Here is a 21827-nt window from a genome sequence, read left to right as displayed (position 1 = left end):
TCATATTCAATTGAAATATCTGCAGTGCTAAAAAGAAATAGGAACTCACTGAGGCGAATAGAAACGGAGATGCTGCTTACACTACGAAGCCTCAGTGTGAAGCAATCTACTGGGAAAAACAGACAAAAGGCGCATAGCGACCATTCATAAATTACGTAACGCTTTTGGAGGGGAGGGGGTACGACATAGGGGGGAGGGGGTGTTAACTAGATGGTTACGTAACATGTGTTCATCGAAGAAAAAAAAATGGGAGATGGAAAAATTTGTGACAATTTGTTACATAGGGGGAGGGGGGAGTCAATTTTGGGCAATTTTTGCGTTACGTAATTTATGAATGGTCCCATAGTGAAAATATGGTGGAAACCGAAGAACAAGAAAACGAGATAGTAGCAGATCAGACAGAAACGGAGAACCCCAACATTGCACAGAATTGGCTGAAAGGACACACTATAAATAATAAAATAAGAATTAACCGCCTGAACTACAAAATACCCCGCCAAAAAAAAGACGGGTAAGCCAGCTTTCTCCTGGAGGACCAACATCAGACAAGACGTAGAAAGAAGCAACATACACATAGCAGAATGGTAAGAACTAGCAAACGACAGAAAACGATTTGAAACACAAACAAAACAACTGTTTGACTTCATGGTTGAATCGGAGTACTAAATGAGTAGTGATTCGGACCTGGACAGTAGTGACAGCTCATTAGTCCCATCGGAACTCTTGGGCTCCATGGACAGTGAGGACACAATACTCTTCGACATGGAGGAGGACAACTAACCCAAATACGCGACAAACCGGTATTAAGGGACAACAAACCGAACCACTATATAAATATGTACTACAAACAGAATACTAACATAGAACAATTTCTCTTTCTTCACTTTTTTCTGGCTGGTTAACATTTCTTTTCAGCAAGTATGAAAAAACACCAAGCGTGCCAGAAAACAAACCATATCATCCTGGAGAGGGACCGAAAAAAAGACCTTGAAGCGACACCGTCATATGATGACGAAACATCGGAAAAATGGGTTTTGTGGCAGCTCAATCTCTTCGGGCATGTGAATCGGGTAATCAGGGAGGGGCATCCGAGCCGCGGGTGAGGGAAAAAGGTTCCCAACAGCGAGTTGATAGGCGTTGCTCCCCGTACCACACGAGGAAACCTCTGTCTTGGCCTCATATATCACAACGGCACTATCAAGACGTCAAAAACAAATTACGGCAGCCCCAAAAGACACATACACATGCTCGCACGAACATTCAGGACCCAAATCGGCACGAGATCACACGATTATACAAATCAACTTACATGGGTGAAGATAAACACATGCTAATACACAAAACACGCAAACACACTAGCGAGCAAACGTACTAAAATATAAACGATCGGGCCTTTCGCGAGGACACAAACCTGATCAATAAAGCGACCATATGATCGCAAACACCAACGTATATCATCATCCACAATCTCGCAAACATAAAAACGACCCAGTGACTAAATAAACATCGCAACATCTACGAATCTACAAACGGGGTTACACGAGCGATTACACAAACGCGCGCTCTCACGCGATCATAGATCGACCACGTCCGGAAGCTGTAGACCCTAAACTAAACGCGCGCGAAAATGCAACTGTGATCATCCATGCACACCTACACCCGCAAACTCGCAAACATGCGGACACCCCGGTGATAAAGTGAACCCACAAACGCTCGTGTTAGTACGATTATGAATCGGTCACGTCCGGAAACCTCTACCCTTGGTCGCAGCAACTTAGGTCCACGCCTCCAGCTGGGCCAGTTAAAAAAAGCCCATATCCTCCAGATAACTCGTTCCATGGTGACGGAACCGGGAATTCTAGTTGATACGAGGGAACTCACTTCCTGCTACCAACTGAACCGCACTCACCACCGGGAAACACGGTTACAAAATCACGTCAGCATACACACGTTTGAGCCCCTCGCGATCATGCAAGCCATCTACGCCCGCTGAACGTCTTAGCACCTAGGCATTTACAAACGCGAACCTACTATCGCTCGTGTTCATGCGATCATGAATCGATCACGTCTGGAACTCTTTACCCTCGGTCCCAGTAACCTAAGACTCTAAACTTACAAACGCAATCTCAAGCGTGAACCTATAAACTCCCGCGATCGTGCGATCATGATTCGGGTACGTGAACTGTGAAGGGTAACGTCCGACAGTCTCTCGGCACCAATAGTGTGGGTCCATTCCTTCAATTGGACCAACAAAAAAAAATAAGAACAAAAAAATATGAAAAAATAACTCATATCCACTAGGCAATGCATTCAGTGGCGATATGACCGGGAACTCTAGTGATGTGGGGTAACTCACTCCCTGTCAGAATGTAAATTGTGCACCGAAAATAAATATCAGAATGACGGTCTGCATGACCATCCAGGAACGCACGCGAATGTGTGGATGGCAACACGATTGCAAAATCGAATTTATACACGCGAAGTCACATGCACGCGAGCACACGCGACAAACACGTTAACATACGAACGCTTAAGCCCTTCGCGATCAGCAACGCACATCTACGCCCGCGATCACGCAAACTTGATAACTCCCCTGTAAGGTTCGCGCGATCATGAAGCGTCACATCAGGAAATCATTACCCTCCGTCCTAGCAACTTAGGTCCATACATTCAGTTGGACGAATCTAAAAATAAAGCTCATATCCACTAGACAACAGTTTCCTTGGTGATATTGCCGGGAACTCTAGTGATATGGAAGATCTCACTTTCTTCTACCATCTGAGCCGTACATCAAAAATTAAGTATTAGATCCACGATCCGCGCGCGATCATCTAAGAACACGCGCGAATATGCGAATGGACATACGGTTGTAAAAATTCTATTTTACACGAGAAGTTACATACATACTAGCACACGCAACATACAAACGCACATTGGATTATTAACGTACAAATTCTCGATCCCTTGGATATATTAACGTACAAATTCTCGATCCCTTCGCGATGATACACGCGATCGCGAAGTCTGTACGCCCCTACATATCTGAACCGTACAGTAAATATCACATTCAGAATCACGGCCCACTACAATTGGCTTTAAGCAGTGTTTTAGTGGGCACCATTGCCTGTCTCGTTTGCAAATTGTAGTATGTGATTCTGACGGGGAACCCTTCCAAGAACCTAGCTCTACAGCTCCAGTAGGACAACTCTCCAAAAAAATAATTGAACTAAGGATAACTATATAAAGGGATAATTTCGAGTCAGTACCATTCATCTAGCAATGAGTAACTACAATCAACCACTTAGTTTAGATGATGCAATCTTTTATTAAATATTTCCATTATCATATGTAATAAATCGTTTACAAACACTTTATAAACTAAAAGAACAAAAACTCCACAAGTTCACAAATTACACCACCAACATCTATTTGTTGTTTCCGTTTTCCACGGTTTAGTATTCTTCTTTTAAAATGTCGGTGTAAGATTTTAATCGCTGGTTGTCGCTGGTGATTTTGTTGGGGATCATTTGGTTTCTCAACTTAGCAAACAAAAAAATTAATGAGAGATATTGATTCACACAATCAGAACATTTCAGGTCTTAACGTAGCTGACCGGAGCAGCTGTCTGAATACTGTTACCATTAGAACGCTGCATTGCTCTTATGCCCCACTAATTCCCAAGACACTTAGCCTCCGCCAACGAAATTAATCGTGACTGTACCGATTCGTCAAGATTACTGAAATTCGCTTTACATGTATTCATTTACACGTTATATACTTTTCAATTTTATAGGAATTGTTCCGTAAGACTTAAGATTGATGGAGCGTATTTAATACAATCAACGGATCTGATGTCAATTGTTGCTAGCCATAAAAAAGAATTTGATTCGAGTATGGTAAACTCTTTCATATTCGAACCAAAAATAAAACGTCCACGATACTTTATGAAAAAAAATAGATAAAACCAAATATAAAACGGGTGTTAGAATCAATCGAACAACAAACATTAAGTAACTGCAGGTGGTCTGTCGAAGCTACAGGTATGCGCCGCCGCGCCACGCCGGCGATTTAAGGTAAAATTGTTGGCGCGCTGACCATTTTTAACCTGAAATCGATGGCGCACACCTCTATGTCGAAGATTGTAATTTTCCAAAATTATCTAGAAGTGGGAATCATAAGTTGAAAAGGTACAAATCTCGACAAACATGTGATTACGGCGTTAAAGCCAACTGCCAACATTCTCTTTGAAACGAAATTCCGGACAAACCGTAATTGGCCGAGTACGGTACATAGCAGTGAACGACAAAGAAAACTTTTCTCTTTTATCTAATGTCAACATCTGTGATTCGCAAGTTATGGTTTGTCCGGAATGTCCATTCAAAGTGAATTTTGACAGTTGGCTTTTAAGCCGTAATCATATGTTTGTCGAGAAATGTTAGAGGCTCGCAGTATTTTCAATTACAAGTTGGGAGATTGCGACAGTGAATTTCATTATATAGGGCCGGATTACAGATGGTACATGTCAACCGCCAACAATATGAGTGAATTGATCTTTTTAGCGTTTTCCTAATACCAAAAATATGTTTAGAGAAACTAGTAAAAACAATATCTACATCTTGTCTGAAATATCGTTTCGTGAAATCAGTTTTATTTTATACACGTGAAATTAGTCTATGATTATTAAAAAAAGTTCAAGGGAGATACATTACTAACCTTTAACTATATCAATCTTAAGAAAATTAGAACTTCTAGAAAGCATATATCAGTTTTACAAACGTTTTGAATGAACTATTTTCTCTTGGAAATAACAGTTTATCGATTAAAAAAACAGAATAACTCAATGCTTTTCCAAATCAAACATCATTTTTGTAGTAATTATTGATATAGAAGATTCAAATTGTTTCGAGTCTTAGCGCCTATGATCTGGTTCAGTGTGTCATTTGTTGTTGTTTTGATTGAATGAAAGATTGCAAACCGCAAATCAGATTTTCGTTACAGCTACAGCTTAGGATTAAGATTACTTAGTTGGTTTACCTTTGCGCTATACGATGCTCGACCTAAAGTGAACATAGCCTATTCCTCTGACTTTACTCGACTTTTGTCTCTGCCAATCTATTGGTGGTAGGGTGAAGAAGATGGACCTTTGATAGCACGGTTCTTCCGGCCTGCCATATTGTAGGGGTGCGGATGCACGCTAGAAGAAACATTTAAGGAGATTGTTTACAATATCAAATCATGTTTTAGATTTAAGTTATCTTCAATGTATTCGCAGAACAGATTTATAATATTACCAAAAGTTTGAGTATAGTTCAGAACGTAGAGCCCAAAAATAAAACGAATTTTTAAAAACTTAATCGATCTTCCCCTAAGTCACATTGTAGCCCCGCAAGGATCCAAACGAAACAACTCTTGTTATCGACACAACGTGCTTGAATTTTGTATAGGGTGCGGTGAAATGTGTGACAAAAATTTTCTAGCCGAGAGGTGATGCATATAACGCACTAGTATTCATAAAGAACTGTTACACCACCACGCGCTGTTGGGCCCCACGCCCAACTAACTCACGCATCATTTCGTTGAAAGTTTAATAACATCTTACAAATCTGGATTGATTTGCCGACTTAGGCAAAACTGCATCAATTCGCTTCATACAAACTTCTAAAAAATGCGCAAAATAAGTGTTGTGGTTGTGGTTCAACTTCCCAACCTACTCCAAAAGACAACATTGCTGTGCTCTCTACTACTAGTACTGTTGACGCCATTCCAGCAGACTACGATAGCATCATTGGCACCATGTTGAATATAAGCTGGGACGTAAATCTTAGCTACGACTACGTGAATGATTCAGCGACGACGTTTTCTAATATTGTTAATTACCTATTAATTAATTAATTATCGACTGGCGCATGTACCAAAACCGAAACCAACTGTCGTAAGACGATTAAAAACTGCCAACGAGCCAACGAAAAAATTCTCGAAGCATAAGACGCTAGTATTCCGAAACCACTATTTTCAACTCAACCATGAATACAACCATCAAAGCAAACGAGCCCTCTTCTGTGTGTCTACCTGCGGAACGTCGGACGTCAACTAAAATCTAAGCCTAAATCTTTCTGGAAGTATGTAAATGAGCAGCGAAAAGAATCCGGAATGTATTTCATTAAATGGAGTTTTAGACACCGACACTAAGGAAATCCACTAGCTGTTCTCCGACTAATTTTCAAGTGTTTTTTTCGACGAGCGCCTTACACACGTAATCTGCCGGGAATATGACTTCTTCAACTGAATTTGCGTCGATAATGCTGATATTCTTGCAGCAAATTCCAAGCTGAAGGTATTTAATTCTCCAGGTCCATATAGCGTACCCTCGATTTTTGTCAAAAAGTGCCTCAGTGGGCCTGTTTAACGCTTTCGACGAGACTGAGCTATCTCTTACTACTGGATTATTTCCTAATTGTTGGAAAGCAACCCACAAGTTTCCGGTCGATTAAAGGGAAACAAATTGAACATCGATAATTATCGAAAAATTTCGTGTTTAAATACGACATCCAAACTATTCGAGCTGATTGTTTTGGACCATATATTCTTTCACTGTTAGCATAACTTCGTAGACTACCAACATAGTTTTATGCCTAAACGATCGACAGCGACCAACATGCTCTCAATCGCAACGTATGTATTCGATGGATTCACTGACGGACTGCAAACCGATGCTACTCACATGGATCTATGCACGGCCTTCAACAACATCAACCATATCTATTCACGATCAACTTCTTCGCTGGATTCGTTCGTACCTCAATGGAAGGCTACACCAAATCAACATTAAGGACTATCTATCTGCATCATGTCTCGCTACATCCGGCATCCCGCAAGGATGTCACCTCGGCCCAGTAATATTTCTCCTCTATTTTAATGGTATAACAAACTACAAGGAGCTCACTTCCTCTTCGCCGACGATATGAAGATTTTTCAACAATTACGGGATTCAACCGATCAGGGTTGCCAAAATTGAATCTGTATTTTTGTCCTAAAAAATCTTTTCATCTGTATTTACTTTTCGAAAAATCTGTATTTATATCTGTATCGAATCAGTTGAGTCGTTTAACCTGTTTCTGGATTATCTATCGAAGATATTAATTCCTATGGTTTAAATCAGTCAAGCAATGACCTGTTTATATTTTCGTAAAAAACACTACAAATCGTTCCGATATTTCGCATCCAAAAACTTTAACTTTATCGATTTGCGCAATGGAAAAATAATTTTCTTCTTTGTTTAATGACTTTTGTTGATATATAGTTATATACATTAAGGCTACCAATGTTGCTGTCGACTTTTCGTACAACAAACTGAGAATTAACAAACACATTATATCATGCTACGTAGCTTTTTAAAGAAGAATTTGTTTTTAATTTTACCGTGACAAGGGGGGGGGGGGAGTTATCGTCAAGCTACGTAATTACCAGGGGTGTATTTAGAGGTTTGTGACGAAATGCTACGTTGGGGGAGGGGGTGCTAAAAGTCACTCAAAAATGCTACGTCATTTATGGATGGTCCCCAATGTGTCAAAGCTAAGTTCATTCAGCTAGAAATTAGCATGAGCACCGATGAGCATAAGCTCTCGCTATCACGTGCTCAAAATGAGGGGCTTGGTCGTTGACTACATTGTATTATCCCGAAGTTATCGACGAAACCTTGGTTTAAGAGCATGATTCGTGTTACGTCCCAAATCCTCACACGTTGGAAGCACATCTTCAGCGCATTAGACTTCTGGAGAGCGGTCTTTGCGCGCGAGGGCGACATTGCTATCACGAGGCCTTAGTTGTTGAATTTCTCTCAGGGTCCAAGTGAGATTACTCAACGTTTTGGTTCGAGATGTAATGACAAGTTACAATCTCCGCCAGGCATTGCATTTATCGTTCATATGAGTAAATGCGTCCGGATAATTCGCTACTGCGACAATAAACTCACATTTTAACACGAAAAGTTATTGGCACTCACACAACTTCTCGGGATAAATACAACGTGTTTTCTCCGGATAAATAAAACCGCTGGACAATGAACGAATGGGTTAATCACTGTACCCTTTTTGCGCTCGCTGTTTTGCTGTCGCTATTCCAAAACACGAAAAAACAAATCTATAGTACTTCTTTGCCGCTTTTCTTTGAAATTAAATGTATATTTTGACGGTTTTATTGATTTCCACGAAATTAAAATGCGTCGAAGACCCGTTTTTATCAGCCCCTTTGGTGTATTTTTGGTTGATCAAATTGGAGCAACGACAACATATATTTAATTCCTTTAATAAACCGTAGCTGTCAAAATATTCAACAACAACAACAAATAAACTTTATCCGGAGAATTATTCTCACGCTATTTATGGAGACGGAGAATTTTGTGACTCATCTTATCACGGAAAAGTTGGACATCGGATAAGCTTCTTCTCGCGTAAGTGAGAGAGAATTACAATTCCTGACTCCGCTATATGTCCCTCATCTAGATCTTCTTAAAAACAATCAATATCTAAAATAATCGCCGGATTAATGCTAGCTCCAAAAAAATGGAGATACAATTTGTGCTTCTGAGCAAACCCCTAGTCAAGCGTGATGTCCCGCTAGAAAAATGAGCTTCTTTTCTCGCGGGACATCACGCTTGACTAGAAGTTTGCTCAGGAGCACAAATTGTGTATCCCGTCTCCGTTTTTTGGAGCTAGTGTAAATCCGGCGCTGGCTTAGCCCTGTCACTAATTTGGTGTCGGATTCTGATGAGACGAAGTCGAAACGCAAATGCCATAACTAATGAATTTTTTAATCAGAACGTCAATGGTGCGCGGAGATAAATCATTTATGATGTCATCGCAAACTACAACAACTACTAATGGGACACGCCGACCCCCAATGTCTCCTATAAGCGATCGTCACCACCCCTCTTACTTCGATCGGCCGTGATGGCAAAAATCACTGAACAGTGCAATTACCTACCCGGAACTTCAACCAAAATGTAACTAATTATGTTAAATTTCATTTTAATTCTGCTCGTAATATCTATAACCCGAGGAATCCGTCTCAATAATTTAAAAAAAAATCTATAAAAGTAAGAATAGTTTGTAAATGCACTGTCCATTTTAAATTGACTTTAGACGACAAATTTTATTAGGCGTTAAGCACTGTGAATACAGTTTATGTTCGCGGAACTAATAGAACGTCTGTTCTGATCACTGACGAGGGGTTAAGAGATTTAGTACTTGAAGCCATAAAAAATGCAACTAGAAACTCAAATTGTCAAATTGGTTAGTCACGAGTTCTTAGTCACTAATATGGTATGACGGATCTTGATCAAATTGGCTCACATTCCGAGGAGCATTATATCTGTTACTACATGTTTCATCAGACAAGAGTATAACTGTCAAAACATACCATAAAATTTTCTTGATGATAAGTACTCGTACAAATCATGTGCAAGCACGTTAGTTAAATTAGCATATTTAAATCTTATTCTTAGTATGGTTATCGGATTGAAGTTTTAACGGCTATACCTTGTCGTAATGTGGCCATTTCCGGACGATGAAGGCAAAGCTAGCGGAGATGACGCTGGCGATCGAATTCCCCTACGTGGCGTTATTGTTGAAGCAGTTGGACCGCCGGTAATGCGATTACGATTGGCGGAAATCGGTGCTGGCGACGAGTTCTGCTGCTGTTGATACTGACCGCTGCTACCAGGAGAGGACACGTTGTATGGACTGTTCGTGATAGCACGAATATGCGGTGGGCTAGATTGTTTGTAATGGAAAACAGTAGCAGGAAATGTGTTTTTGTTTCGACGTAATTTACATATTTTATCGATATTGCAAATGTATCAAATGATTTGATAAATTAGTCTCAAATTTAAACATTATGTTGCGAAACAGTCGATGAATCATTAGGTGAACATTACTTTACTGCCTTTATTTTGAACCGGAAAATTCGACTGTATTTGAGTTGAATTTTATATGCAATTTGAAAATACTCACTTTGGTTGGTTTGACGGCAACTCCATGATTTCTGGGCCCGAACGTCGTCCACCCGAGAGACTCAAGGAGCTTCGTGCCTTTGTATGAAACTCACGATCAAAGTCTTCCGCTTCCTCATCATCAAGATTGATAAAATCTTGTCGCTCTTCCTGGTTTCCTGTGCGTACGTTCTGCTCACGCTCAATTATGTGAGCCCGCTCGCCAATATGATGTCCGATGGCCATTTTCTTTGTACCAGAGCGACTGTCTTGAACTGTTTTGCGTGTTTCTTTTATTCCTCCCGGACCAGTTCGGGTGCTTGATGTAGCCTGGTATACTTGAGGCCCATCCGGTCCAGAGGACATCGAAAATACACTGCTCGAACAGTATGACGGTTGTGCGTTATTATTCAACAGTCGGTTCATGTTCATGCTAGGTCCCATAAATGGCATCAATGCAGATCCTCCACGAGGTCCAGCTAGTGATGGTCCAGCGATACTGTCCAGACCACCAAACATTCCGAAAGGATCCGCGAATAACGAATTCATCATGTTATTCATTTGCCGCATCGAACGCATATGATGACTATTGCGAACAAAATGGATACAGAAACGTATTATTTTTTTCATTTGTTATTATTCTTGACAAAGAAAAATTTAGTTGCAAATAAGTTTTAGGACAGCAACAAAAAATTTAATTAGCTTTTTGTATTTTTCTAACATTACTGATAGATCTCGAATCCGTCGCAAACATTTCTCATTACATCAAACTGCATGTTTCGACCCACTTTACAAATTCTATATTACTTACAACATTTTAGCGAAACTTACCCGAAAATTGGATCATCCTCAAGATCACCCATCATTCCAAAAAGAGACATCTTAATCGTAGTTTAACACTTGTATATTACAGTTTCCCAAAGTTTTCCAAAAGATCATTAAATTTTCTGCGTTTACTTTTTCACAATGCAGTCAAGTAAAAAATAGTGCAGCCAACTGAAGCACACAAAAATGTTTATTCTACGACAGCAGAGATGCCAGATACTTTTTTCAAATGTCTGCAATAATATTTTTAAAAGTCTGGGAAGAACCAAAAATGTCAGGAAAACTCTCGACAAACATATGATTACGGCCTAAAAGCCAACTGTCAAAATCCACTTTGAATGGAAATTTCCAGGAGGGTGTCACTCCTGTCATCCGCTATGGAGATATACGGACTTTGACAGTAGTCAACATATGATGGGCCTAGCTGCATCTAGGCCCACGTCGCCCGTGCAATAGCATTGGGTTGTTTTGATTTTAACAAAGGCAGATGTTGGCTAGGACAAAATGGCTGCCTAGCAGGGGGCTGGAAATTTCGGACAAACCGTTACTAGCCGAACACAGTTCACAACAGTTTATGAAAGAAAAAATATTTTTCTTTCGGTTACTATAAACATCTCTGATTGGCGCGTAACGGTTTATCCGGAATTTCCATTCAAAGTGGATTTTGACAGTTGGCTTTTAGGCCGTAATCATATGTTAGTCGAGAACTATTCTTGACCAAAAATGACTTATTGATGATGTGTTATATTAAATGAAAATAGTGCATTTATGGGCCAAGATAAGTAGAGAGGAATAGCTTATAGAAGAAAAACCTAAAGTAGATTTGAAACTAGTGTAACCAAAAGCCTTTATTATGAAAAATCTGTAAATATCTGCATCCAAACTAAAAAATCTGTAAATATCTGCAACCAAACAAAAAAATCTGCAAATATCTGCGTCATCGAAAAAAAAAATTAAGTCTGCGAATTTGAAGACATGTCTGCAAATCTGGCATCTCTGTACGACCTTTCCAAAACTACAATAAACAGAGTCTATAAAAAGTTACGCAAACAGCACGCATACAAAAAACTATCTAAAGCTAAGTTCTTTTAACTCAATCTCGGGGTATCGTGATGGAATATTGTCGCGCTTATAATAAAATCTCACATTGCGGGCGTCTGAAAAGCGCATCAAATATAGCCGCAGTTGCTCCGCAAGCAGATTTCAGTGGAGCTTTATTTTTCTGCCAGCTGTGGGCTTTTCGAAAGCTTCAAGGAAAAAGCTGCCTATAAATTTATATAGGCGGCTGTCACACGCCTATCTCAATTGAGCTTTCATATAATCGCATATCGAGCGATTATCCTGCAAGGCACAATCTTTAAGTGTGTGCGGGTTAAGGCCTTTTCTAATGCAGATTACCCGGAGAGTATTTTACAATAGCATTTACCCTACGAATAATCATAAAACAATAACTATTATAGTTATTACTGTTCAAACATTGTTCGATGCCAAGTTCTCACGGTAGATTTACAATAAAATTTCATGTAACAAAAAATTTCACTGTTCAGCAAAAAACTGATACAGTGCATTCACATTAAATTTTACTGTTTTTGAGAAAAAAATGTATGGAGAAAAAATGATTTTTTTAATGTTAAGATATATAACCACCCCCCTTTTTCACTGTAAAAGTTTATTTCAAATTGAAATTTACTGTAAAAAACGTTAAAGTTTATTGTTTTTATATTGTAGCATAACACTAAAACTTACTGTAAATGTATTGTAAATTATTGTAAACACTAAAACTTACTGTAAATTATTGTACTGTCACAGTGAAAATCATGGTTTTGATACTGTACATTTCTATTCGGGTAATGCCGTGAGTTAATATCTCAATCCTTTTTCCACAGACAAACAGACATAACACTTGAAATTTCACCATCGCTCATGTTGATAACAGGAGTTTTGATAATACATTAGTGTGCAGGAACTCCACAGACAGTGTTGTGGCGCTACTGTTCATAATATAAAGTAAGCACGTAGTAGGCGGGGTGTGAATATGTATTCGTGTTTACTTATTTTCTGTCAAAGCAGAAAAAGTGCAATCATTTATCAGCCATTCTTTCGGCGTCCTCGGGGCTACGAACAATTTTAGTTATAATTCTTATTTGCATATATTCAACTGTGCACTTCAGGTACAACGTAGATAGGTGGTGGAATTTTAATTGTGCTTTAGTCGCCAAAACGAATAATATCTTTAACGCTTAAAACAAAGGTAAGTTCGAAATCATCGACTCATAAAAACCTAAATTATGCTGTTCCAGATTGCGGAATGAAAGGCTTCCAAGCATATTCTTTGCTTTTTATGCGACGACTTTTTATTAATTTGGAGCAAGTAGCAGAAGGATCCAGCACATAGAGCGCGGTCAGTTATATTTATTGAAATGATGGAGAAAGATAGCGTCGATTTCATTGCCAAATATGCTGCAGATAAAGCATCCGTAATCATTACTAGAGCATAACTCGAAAGTACGTAGCTGCCAAGGACTTACTATTGGAAAATTCAGGATAAGTATCATAGCATAATCAAATTATCCGATGTCAGTGCGATTTGACAAACATCCTCACCATTGCAAACAGCTACCGGTTTAACTATCAGTTATGGCCGGAATAATGCTTTTCGCAATATCTATCTGTATTCTGCGAGACGTATAACCAGAAGCGAATTGGTCCTACAAAATGAGTTATTTGACTACTTGGAATCTTTTCTTAACAGTGGTTAAGAAAAATAATTTAGAGAATGAGGATAACCAAATTCATTACTTGATTGAGACTTCGATTCGATCGTATCATGTAAATGGACACATCTGCTAATAATGGTTTTGTTCCGGTACATGCTTCTTACTCCTAGTTCCTAAGGAGTAAACAGGCGCAAAAAATAGGTTTTCTTTCAAAAAAAGAAAAAGGAGAAGAAGAGAATCAAGGAACACCGTTCTCAATGTTTGCTCCGGAGTATTTACAGTTTCTCCGGGTACTGGAACAAACCTAATATAATTCAGTAATATTAACTGGTTTTACAAATAATGATCACATTGTTATCGCTAGCACTTGTGTCAGCTACATTTAACAAAAATAAGCATCAATCTGTTACAGGTGACCAGCATCGCTGCCTGCGATGAGGTGAATACAAAAATTGAGCAGGAACGATGATAGATGGCGCTAGTGACAGTCAAGTATATATTTTTTAAATCTGCTCGATGGAATTCCTAAATTATTCTTCGATGTGTTATGTCTGTTTGTCTGTGCTTTTTCTATTTTTAAACCCGAAACGATTGAAAAAAACATTTTTTAGTTTGTTTCCTTTTAGGACAATAACACATCCAAACCCATGCGACTTGCATGATTCTATAGGTTTCCTCATCTGATCTACCATAGTTTACAGATAAAATTTGGGATGGCAGACTGCTAGCGAATTGCAAAATTACCAGATCATGCTGTGTGGGGTGAGATATTTGCAGGTACGTCATTTAGTAGGACAACTGTCAGTTTGCTGGCTGAATTTAATTTGGTGATTTTAAATTTAAAAATCAGAAAAGAATAATTAAGGTTTAAAATGATATGAGTGTACTCATAATGACACCCGCTATCAGTACATATGAAAAAGTGACACAATTTTTCCAAATTAAAGATCCCTATTGAGATCTCGTATTTTTCTAAGACAAGATGAGACAAATGGATTCTTATTTCTGTTTTTTGTGCCCTGCTGAATAATTGATGACAGTTGACTGTATGCGGCTAGCGATTGTGGCAGTGCAGCCAATTTCTTTTTCATATTTAGATATATTGCTATTGGCGATTCTACGTTGAAACCGCTCGCAGATAGCGCTGGGAGGAAAGTGTTGTTGATTTTATTCTGTTCTGTCATAGTGCATATATTTTCTGTAAACATTGGTAAAAAATGACTTTTAAACACCAAATTACCGATCAATTTGTTGATAATTGTTTATGAAAATGGAGGAAAATCATCATTTTATCAGATGATGAGTAAACATCTTGCGAAGAGTGTAAAACAGTGGTTTCTAATATTATTCGCAGAGCTATATGCGCGCTGTTTCGAAATGTAATTTGTTGAGCACCGTAGCCGCCGCAACAGCATTTCCCGTTCGTCCTAAGTTAAGCTAAACCTTCATGAGATGGTGTAAATTCATGAAACTCTCCAGATCACGCGAGGAAAGAATATATCCGGCTAATAGGAAAGTGTCAGCTTTGTATCATGCACAGCCGATCCTTCTCTCCGATAGTCTTCACTGAATCTCCTACGTAGTTCAAAATATAAAAGAGTTTGACATTGGTGCTGATTGGGTCTCGGTTTCGAGTTGGAACTTTATTTAGGGAACGATTTTTTATAACCACAATAATACCCCGATTACATTTCGAAGAAATGTATGAGTGAAATTGTTGCAAATTGCTGTAATTTCAGAATAATCGCAAATAAAACTAAATTTCTTACTCGTTTCATTCATGTTTTGGCAGTGGTAAGCTTTTTCCGAGAAGATAATGAAGATTTTGTTGTAATCTACGACTCACTTACGGGTGAAAAAAAGCAAACTGTATCACTTTGCCAGTTCATGAGCTGAATCATAGGTGTCGCATGACTAATTTTGGCTTTGCCGCAAATCGCCAATAAAGCACAATGCCCGTTTTAGGGGTGGGCGTAGCCACAGTTTATAAAGAACAGTTGCGCAAAGACTGAAGCAAATCTACCTATTGAACACTCAAAACGTCTACCTATCGGACACGAAGAATAACAATGCTCGAATGCGTGGGGAGTATCGTTATTATGTGATTATAATTATGAGAAAAAATTCAATGATGTAATATTAACATTTAAATAATGTTAATATTTCGCTTAAGGACAATTATTAAAAAATATATGTTCACTGATATTCAAATTTGGCACTATTTCAAACACCGGAACAGCTCTGGGTAGTGTTAATAATCTTCCACCGACAGTGGAAATATGAAGGTATTTCTCATAGTTAAAGTGCAGCTAAAATTTTGACAAATTTGTGTATGCATTCCACTTATACATATGTACCTGTTCCAAATTTATCTTACGCTGCAAATTCGACTGTTTTTTGTCACACCCCAATCAGACGGCAAGCGGCAAAAAACAATGCATTTCGTTCTTAGTTGCGGATCAGTTGAGAACCGGAAAAAGCTTAAATTCTTTATACGATGTTATTTATCGTGCTGATTTTTAAACACTTAATTTTAAATGCACAAAGTTAACTTCTAACTGAAGCGTTCAGGTTAAGTCATTTGAAATTTAACTAAAAATAAAAGGTTGCCAAAATTTAAAAAAGTCCAATGATTGGTCCAATGTTGCCAATCCTCTTTACGCAACTCTACTATTAAAAACTCTGGGCGTAGCGTAGTTGGTAAATCGATTGCTTTGTACGCAGCACACCTGGGTTCGAGTCCTGGCTCCGCACATAGGGATAGAAACATTCATAAATCCATTCGATTCACCCTATGTGACTTGCTATGTGAACTACTCGTTACAGATCAGTCCGCTGATACACACTCTTTATTTAATAGATTAACATAAAAACGTACACTCAAAAAAATGTAAACGTTATGCCTATTGATTTTACACATAGATTTTTGCAATAAGCGGAGGCTTTATTTAAAATTTATGTGCCGGCACATAAACCTAATGTGTGTTATTACACGAAATATTAATCTTATGGGGTTTTTCATTGAAAAACCCCGGGGCGGTGGATTGCACTGGTGTTGCATTTTCTAGCAGAAGAGCAGGCCACTAGACGTGTTTCATTCCCACTTCTGCTAGAAAGTGCAAAACCTGTGCAATCCACCGCCCCAGTGTTTTTCAATGAAAAACGACATTACATTCACATTTCATAACTATAAGGCACATAAAACCCGATTCTATAACAATACGCACATATAATTTATGTGTGTGCATACATAGTTTATACATTTGACACATAGAAGATATGTGTGCGCGTGATAACATTAGAATTTCTTCTTCATATGAATTTTAAGTGGTTTGAAGCAAATAGAATTAAAGTTTGGATTTTTTTCAGTGTAGGATCACTGAATGATGACTCGACAACTCTTTATTTTGTTTTCTTTTCATACATAGGTCAGCGACATTCCAACTATACACGACTACACGAGAATAATCAATGTTCTCCTTCAAATAGAATTCGATGAGATTTTGCTTGACATGAATGCTATTGATAGGTCGGAAGGAAACTAATATATAAACGGTAAAGAAATTATTGATATGTCAAATATTCAACGTTATTTAATGAATTGAATTTTCACGATGCATAATAGCCCAAGTAACCAATAAGCATTATAACGTAGCCTAATATCTGCTTTAGATCTACATATAAAGCTGTCTTAAAGAGCCGCGGAGCCCTAAATACTGTAATAATGCTGGTATTATGCCAGAGAAGGCGAAATATAGTGCTATTACTGTGCAGAAAGTCTAATATTGGCACTACTAATGCTATTAAAAAGCTTCGGTTGGCTGTCATTGTCCGCCATGGTTTTAAAACCATTTCTTATGTTTCCTTTCGGTATAATGAGCAAAAAGGAAAAATTTTAAAATAAAATGTTCTGTTTAAAACCGTAATTGACTCACTTCTAATGCGTTGTAATGAATATCCTTAATGGGTTTTCGTTCTCACATGATATGAATGTTTTACGAAAATTACCTTTAGTAGTTTAGACCTGAGGTACCTTGCCACGTCCTTCACAGTAAGTGCGCTGTGTTTTCTCCCTGGACTATATTGCATATGTTCCATTGAAATGGAATATACCTAATATAATCTTCCAGAAGCTTTACAATAGCATTATGGCGACTTTTTATAAATTCTATAATGGCACTAAATGCACTTGTAAAGCTTACATGCTTTAAAGATCCTTGAAGCATGAACGCGTTATATCAGCTTTATATACGCATATAGAGCAAGCGATAATGCTATATGTCGGCTGTGCAGTTATGCATTATTGATGCTAATATCACGCAGAAGAATCAGGCCTTTTTGAATCAACAAAACGTTTAGTTGAATCAAAAACGTGGCGAATGACTGTTTCAAACTAAAATGGGCATTTTTCGAAAGCATGTATTTGGTTTAGTTCAACAAATACTTCTGTTTACATTTTAAATAGAAACATTGTTGAATCAAAATAAAATTTGTTAGATCTAACTGACCCTTTGTTAAAAACCAACAGAATCTTTGTTTAATTTCAACTAAATTTGAGTTGTTCTCTCCTTTGGTTAATACAAACGATTTGTTTTTGTTTCTTCAAACTTGTTTGTTCGGTTAAACTTATCATGATTTTGTTGTTTCAAACGTAATATTTGTTGAAACTACTGAAAAGCCAACAAATGAATTAATTGGTAATTTCAACCAACAGTATTGATTGAAGCAAACCTGAATGTTGTTTGTCACTATATCAAGCGGAAAAATTGTTATTTAAAACCAAAATTTGTTTATTTTTACTAATTTTTTTTCTGCGTGATGGAGCTTTATTGCATTGTTAATGCTGTAATGGAGTTTCAATGCAACATTAGTGCAGATGTATAGCCAATATAGTGCAATGGCTTAATGCTTATGGTTACTTTGGTAACGAATTCAAATTATTTTAGGCAACTTGCACTGATCATGATGCCAACACTGCGAAATGAGCCCTGCCGATTGTCGCATTGGCGATTTGCGGCAAAGCCAAAAAAAGTCATGCGACACCTATGATTCAGCTCATGAACTGGCAAAGTGATACAGTTTGCTTTTTTTCACCCGTAAGTGAGTCGTAGCTTACAACAAAATCTTCATTATCTTCTCGGAAAAAGCTTACCACTGCCAAAATATGAATGAAACGAGTAAGAAGTTTAGTTTTATTTGCAATTATTCTGAAATTACAGCCATTTGCAACTATTTCACTCATACATTTCTTCGAAATGTAATCGGGGTATTATTGTGGTTATGAAAAATCGTTCCATAAATAAAGTTCCAACTCGAAACCGAGACCCAATCAGTACCAATGGCAAACTCCTTCATATTTTGAACTACGTAGGAGATTCAGTGAAGACTATCGGAGAGAAGGATCGGCTGTGCATGATACAAAGCTGACACTTTCCTATTAGCCGGATATATTCTTTCCTCGCCTGATTTGGAGAGTTTCATAAATTTACACCATCTCATGAAGGTTTAGCTTAACTTAGGATGAACGGGAAATGCTGTTGCGGCGGCTACGGTGCTCAACAAATTACATTTCGAAACAGCGCGCATATAGCTCTGCGAATAATATTAGAAGCCACTATGTTTTACACTCTTTTCGCAAGATGTTTACTCGTCATCTTATAAAATGATGGTTTTCCTTCATTTTCATAAACAATTATCAACAAATTGATCGGTAATTTGGTGTTTAAAAGTCATTTTTTACCAATGTTTACAGAAAATATATGCACTATGACAGAACAGAATCAAATCAGTAACACTTTCCTTCCAGCGCTATCTGCGAGCGGTTTCAACGTAGAATCGCCAATATACTGATGAGTTATGCGTAAATAGGGTGACCATATCAGGCGAGCAACAAACCAGGACAGTCGAGGGGAACCTCTCCCCTCTGTTATCTCTCGCTCGAACTTCCTACCCGGATAGAATTTTACAACAGCAGGTTTGTTCCAGTACCAGGAGAAACTGGAAGTACTCCGGAGCAAACAGGGAGAAAATCGTTCCTGTACTATCTTCTTCTCTTTTTTCTTCTTCTGGTGGCAAACCGGAGTGAAAAGGAGCAAGAATTTTTTGCTCCGGAGCAACAGGGAGTAACTTCCATGTACTGGAACAAACCGCATTCACGATACATATTACTTTTTCAACATTGTTCGACGGAGAGTTCTCGCAGTAGATTTAAAACAAATTTTCATGTAACAACCAATTTTACTGCTCAGCAAAAAAAAAACTGATACAGTAAATTCACATTAAATTTTGCTGTGTTCGAGAAAAAATGCATGGAAAAAATCGATTTTTTAAAGTTAAGATACATAACCACCGCCCTTTTTACTGTAAAAGTTGATTTTTACGTTGAAATTCACTGGAGAAACGATAAAGGTTATTGTTTATCTATTGTAGTATAACACTAGAATTTACTGTAAATTATTCTAAAATTACTGCAGTCACAGTGAAAATCATGGTTTTGTTGCTGTACATTTCTATTCGGGTGGAGAAACTTTCCGCAGAGGTCTGCCAGGCAGAGCTTTGCCAAAATATCTTTCGTAAGAATTCGATCACCGAGAACTTATTTCAGATTTACACACACGGTTTGCTTAATATGCCTAACACATATGTGTCTATCTTACATATGCGTAACGTATTTATGGCTAACGTCACACATTCTAGCTATTGACAGTTAAGGTTCAAGTTACCTTTTTTAAGCATGTGTTCGAATTGAACGCTTGGTAGTGTGCGTAGGAAAATTTGTGTTCAGCTTTGCCACCGGATTATCCGTTTAAACCTTTTTAAAACTCTAAATGAAGAATATCAGTCGATTTATTAGATCATCACGATTCAATTCATGCAAAATACCTGCTGGAAAAACCATCGGCTTAGCTAAATGGTGCTTTTGAAAAAGTGGCTGTGGTTTTTTCATTGCGCAGTTGTGTTGCGTACCCCAGCTCGGTGTGGTAGAGTGATAAAAAATCACAGCCACTTTTTCAAAAGCACCATCCAGTTAAGCCGATGGTTTTTCCAGCAGGTATTTTGCATGAATTGAATCGTGATGATCTAATAAATCGACTGATATTCTTCATTTAGAGTTTTGAAAAGGTTTAAATAGATAATCTGGTGGCAAAGCTGAACACAATTTTTCTTACGCATACTACCAAGCCTTGAGGTAACTTGAGCCTTAACAAAAGGGAAAAGTTTTCTCGTTTATCTGCTCGAAAAAAATTAAGTTGACCGATTTCGAATTGTCATGCCTTTCGTTTAGCTCCTGGCATGAGATTCTGTACATCCATCTCGTTCACTATGTTCACGGCGCAATGCCAATATTTCTCAAATAGACAGAACTCTAGCGTGTTGGGAGATTTATTGTTGTTGGGCCTGACATGCAATCGAAGCAGACGTTTTTCTAGACACTCGGTCGTGTGAAATTTTTTGTTGGCGGTCCCGGTTGTGACGAAAATATCAAGCCACAGGCATAGATAGACTGCCAAGCCAGATATGAATCCTTATCCTTGTATACGATGAATGCGATATAATGGTTTTGTATTTTGTATTGGCTGCTACTTTTCGCCTTAGTTTGTTTAACGTCGCGATTTAGAATCAATACCTTCTCATAAGCCGACAGTCTCGTTCGTTTTTGCTCGATCCACGGTTGCTGATGACACTTCCAATTTCATTGCAAAATTTCGAACAAAGCGGTAAGGGTTTTACATTGAACATTTTGTCATTGTTGCGACTTCCGGTTTTCGATTTCTCCCCGATCTTTGGTACTACATTCCGTAACGGAACTTAACTTTCTTATTCAACAGACTTCGTAACCGATTATTGGTGTACAGGACATTACATGGCTAGTATTGTGATCCTGCTAATACTAAGAATCCTTTCGGATTGAGACTCGAGCATACGACGAATGGCTTATGAGCCCAGTGTCGTACACTATGAAACGCCAGACCAGGGCGAAAAGCCAACGACACGCGACGTTCCTGACTGGAAGCGGTCGCTTAACCAACTACTAAACGTACCCGATGTTACTTAACTTCAGTGTCCGTAGAATGTACAATTACCAAAAATAGCGGATTTTGTAAAAGCAGTAATTATCTGTACTATGAGTTGTCCATTCTACTCGATCGAGCGAGCCTGCATATTATAAGGTTATTGGGACCTCCCTTTTGTCATCTATAGAATTAGGTGGGTGATGGCAGACATAATCGAAGTGAAGTAGATTATACTTTAGGCGGTTAATTTCAATGGTTGTACTCTGGTTGCTATCCAACAAA

The 21827-nt window shown here is 38.3% G+C and overlaps 1 protein-coding gene across 1 annotated transcript; it reads right to left on the bottom strand.

Moving 5' to 3' along the window:
* Nucleotides 1-4616: 4616 nt before the first annotated feature.
* LOC131690197 (myeloid leukemia factor) lies at nt 4617-10985 on the bottom strand. The gene is made up of 4 exons (XM_058975780.1): nt 10820-10985; nt 10011-10574; nt 9537-9770; nt 4617-5194 (listed from the first exon to the last, which is right to left on the bottom strand). Exons 1-4 carry the CDS (start codon nt 10867-10869, stop codon nt 5113-5115), a joined length of 930 nt encoding a protein of 309 aa, XP_058831763.1. The 5' UTR covers nt 10870-10985; the 3' UTR covers nt 4617-5112.
* Nucleotides 10986-21827: the final 10842 nt, after the last annotated feature.

The sequence above is a fragment of the Topomyia yanbarensis genome, chromosome 3 (genome assembly GCF_030247195.1).
Source record: "Topomyia yanbarensis strain Yona2022 chromosome 3, ASM3024719v1, whole genome shotgun sequence".
NCBI lineage: Eukaryota > Metazoa > Arthropoda > Insecta > Diptera > Culicidae > Topomyia > Topomyia yanbarensis.
This window is presented reverse-complemented; position numbering and strand designations above follow the sequence as displayed.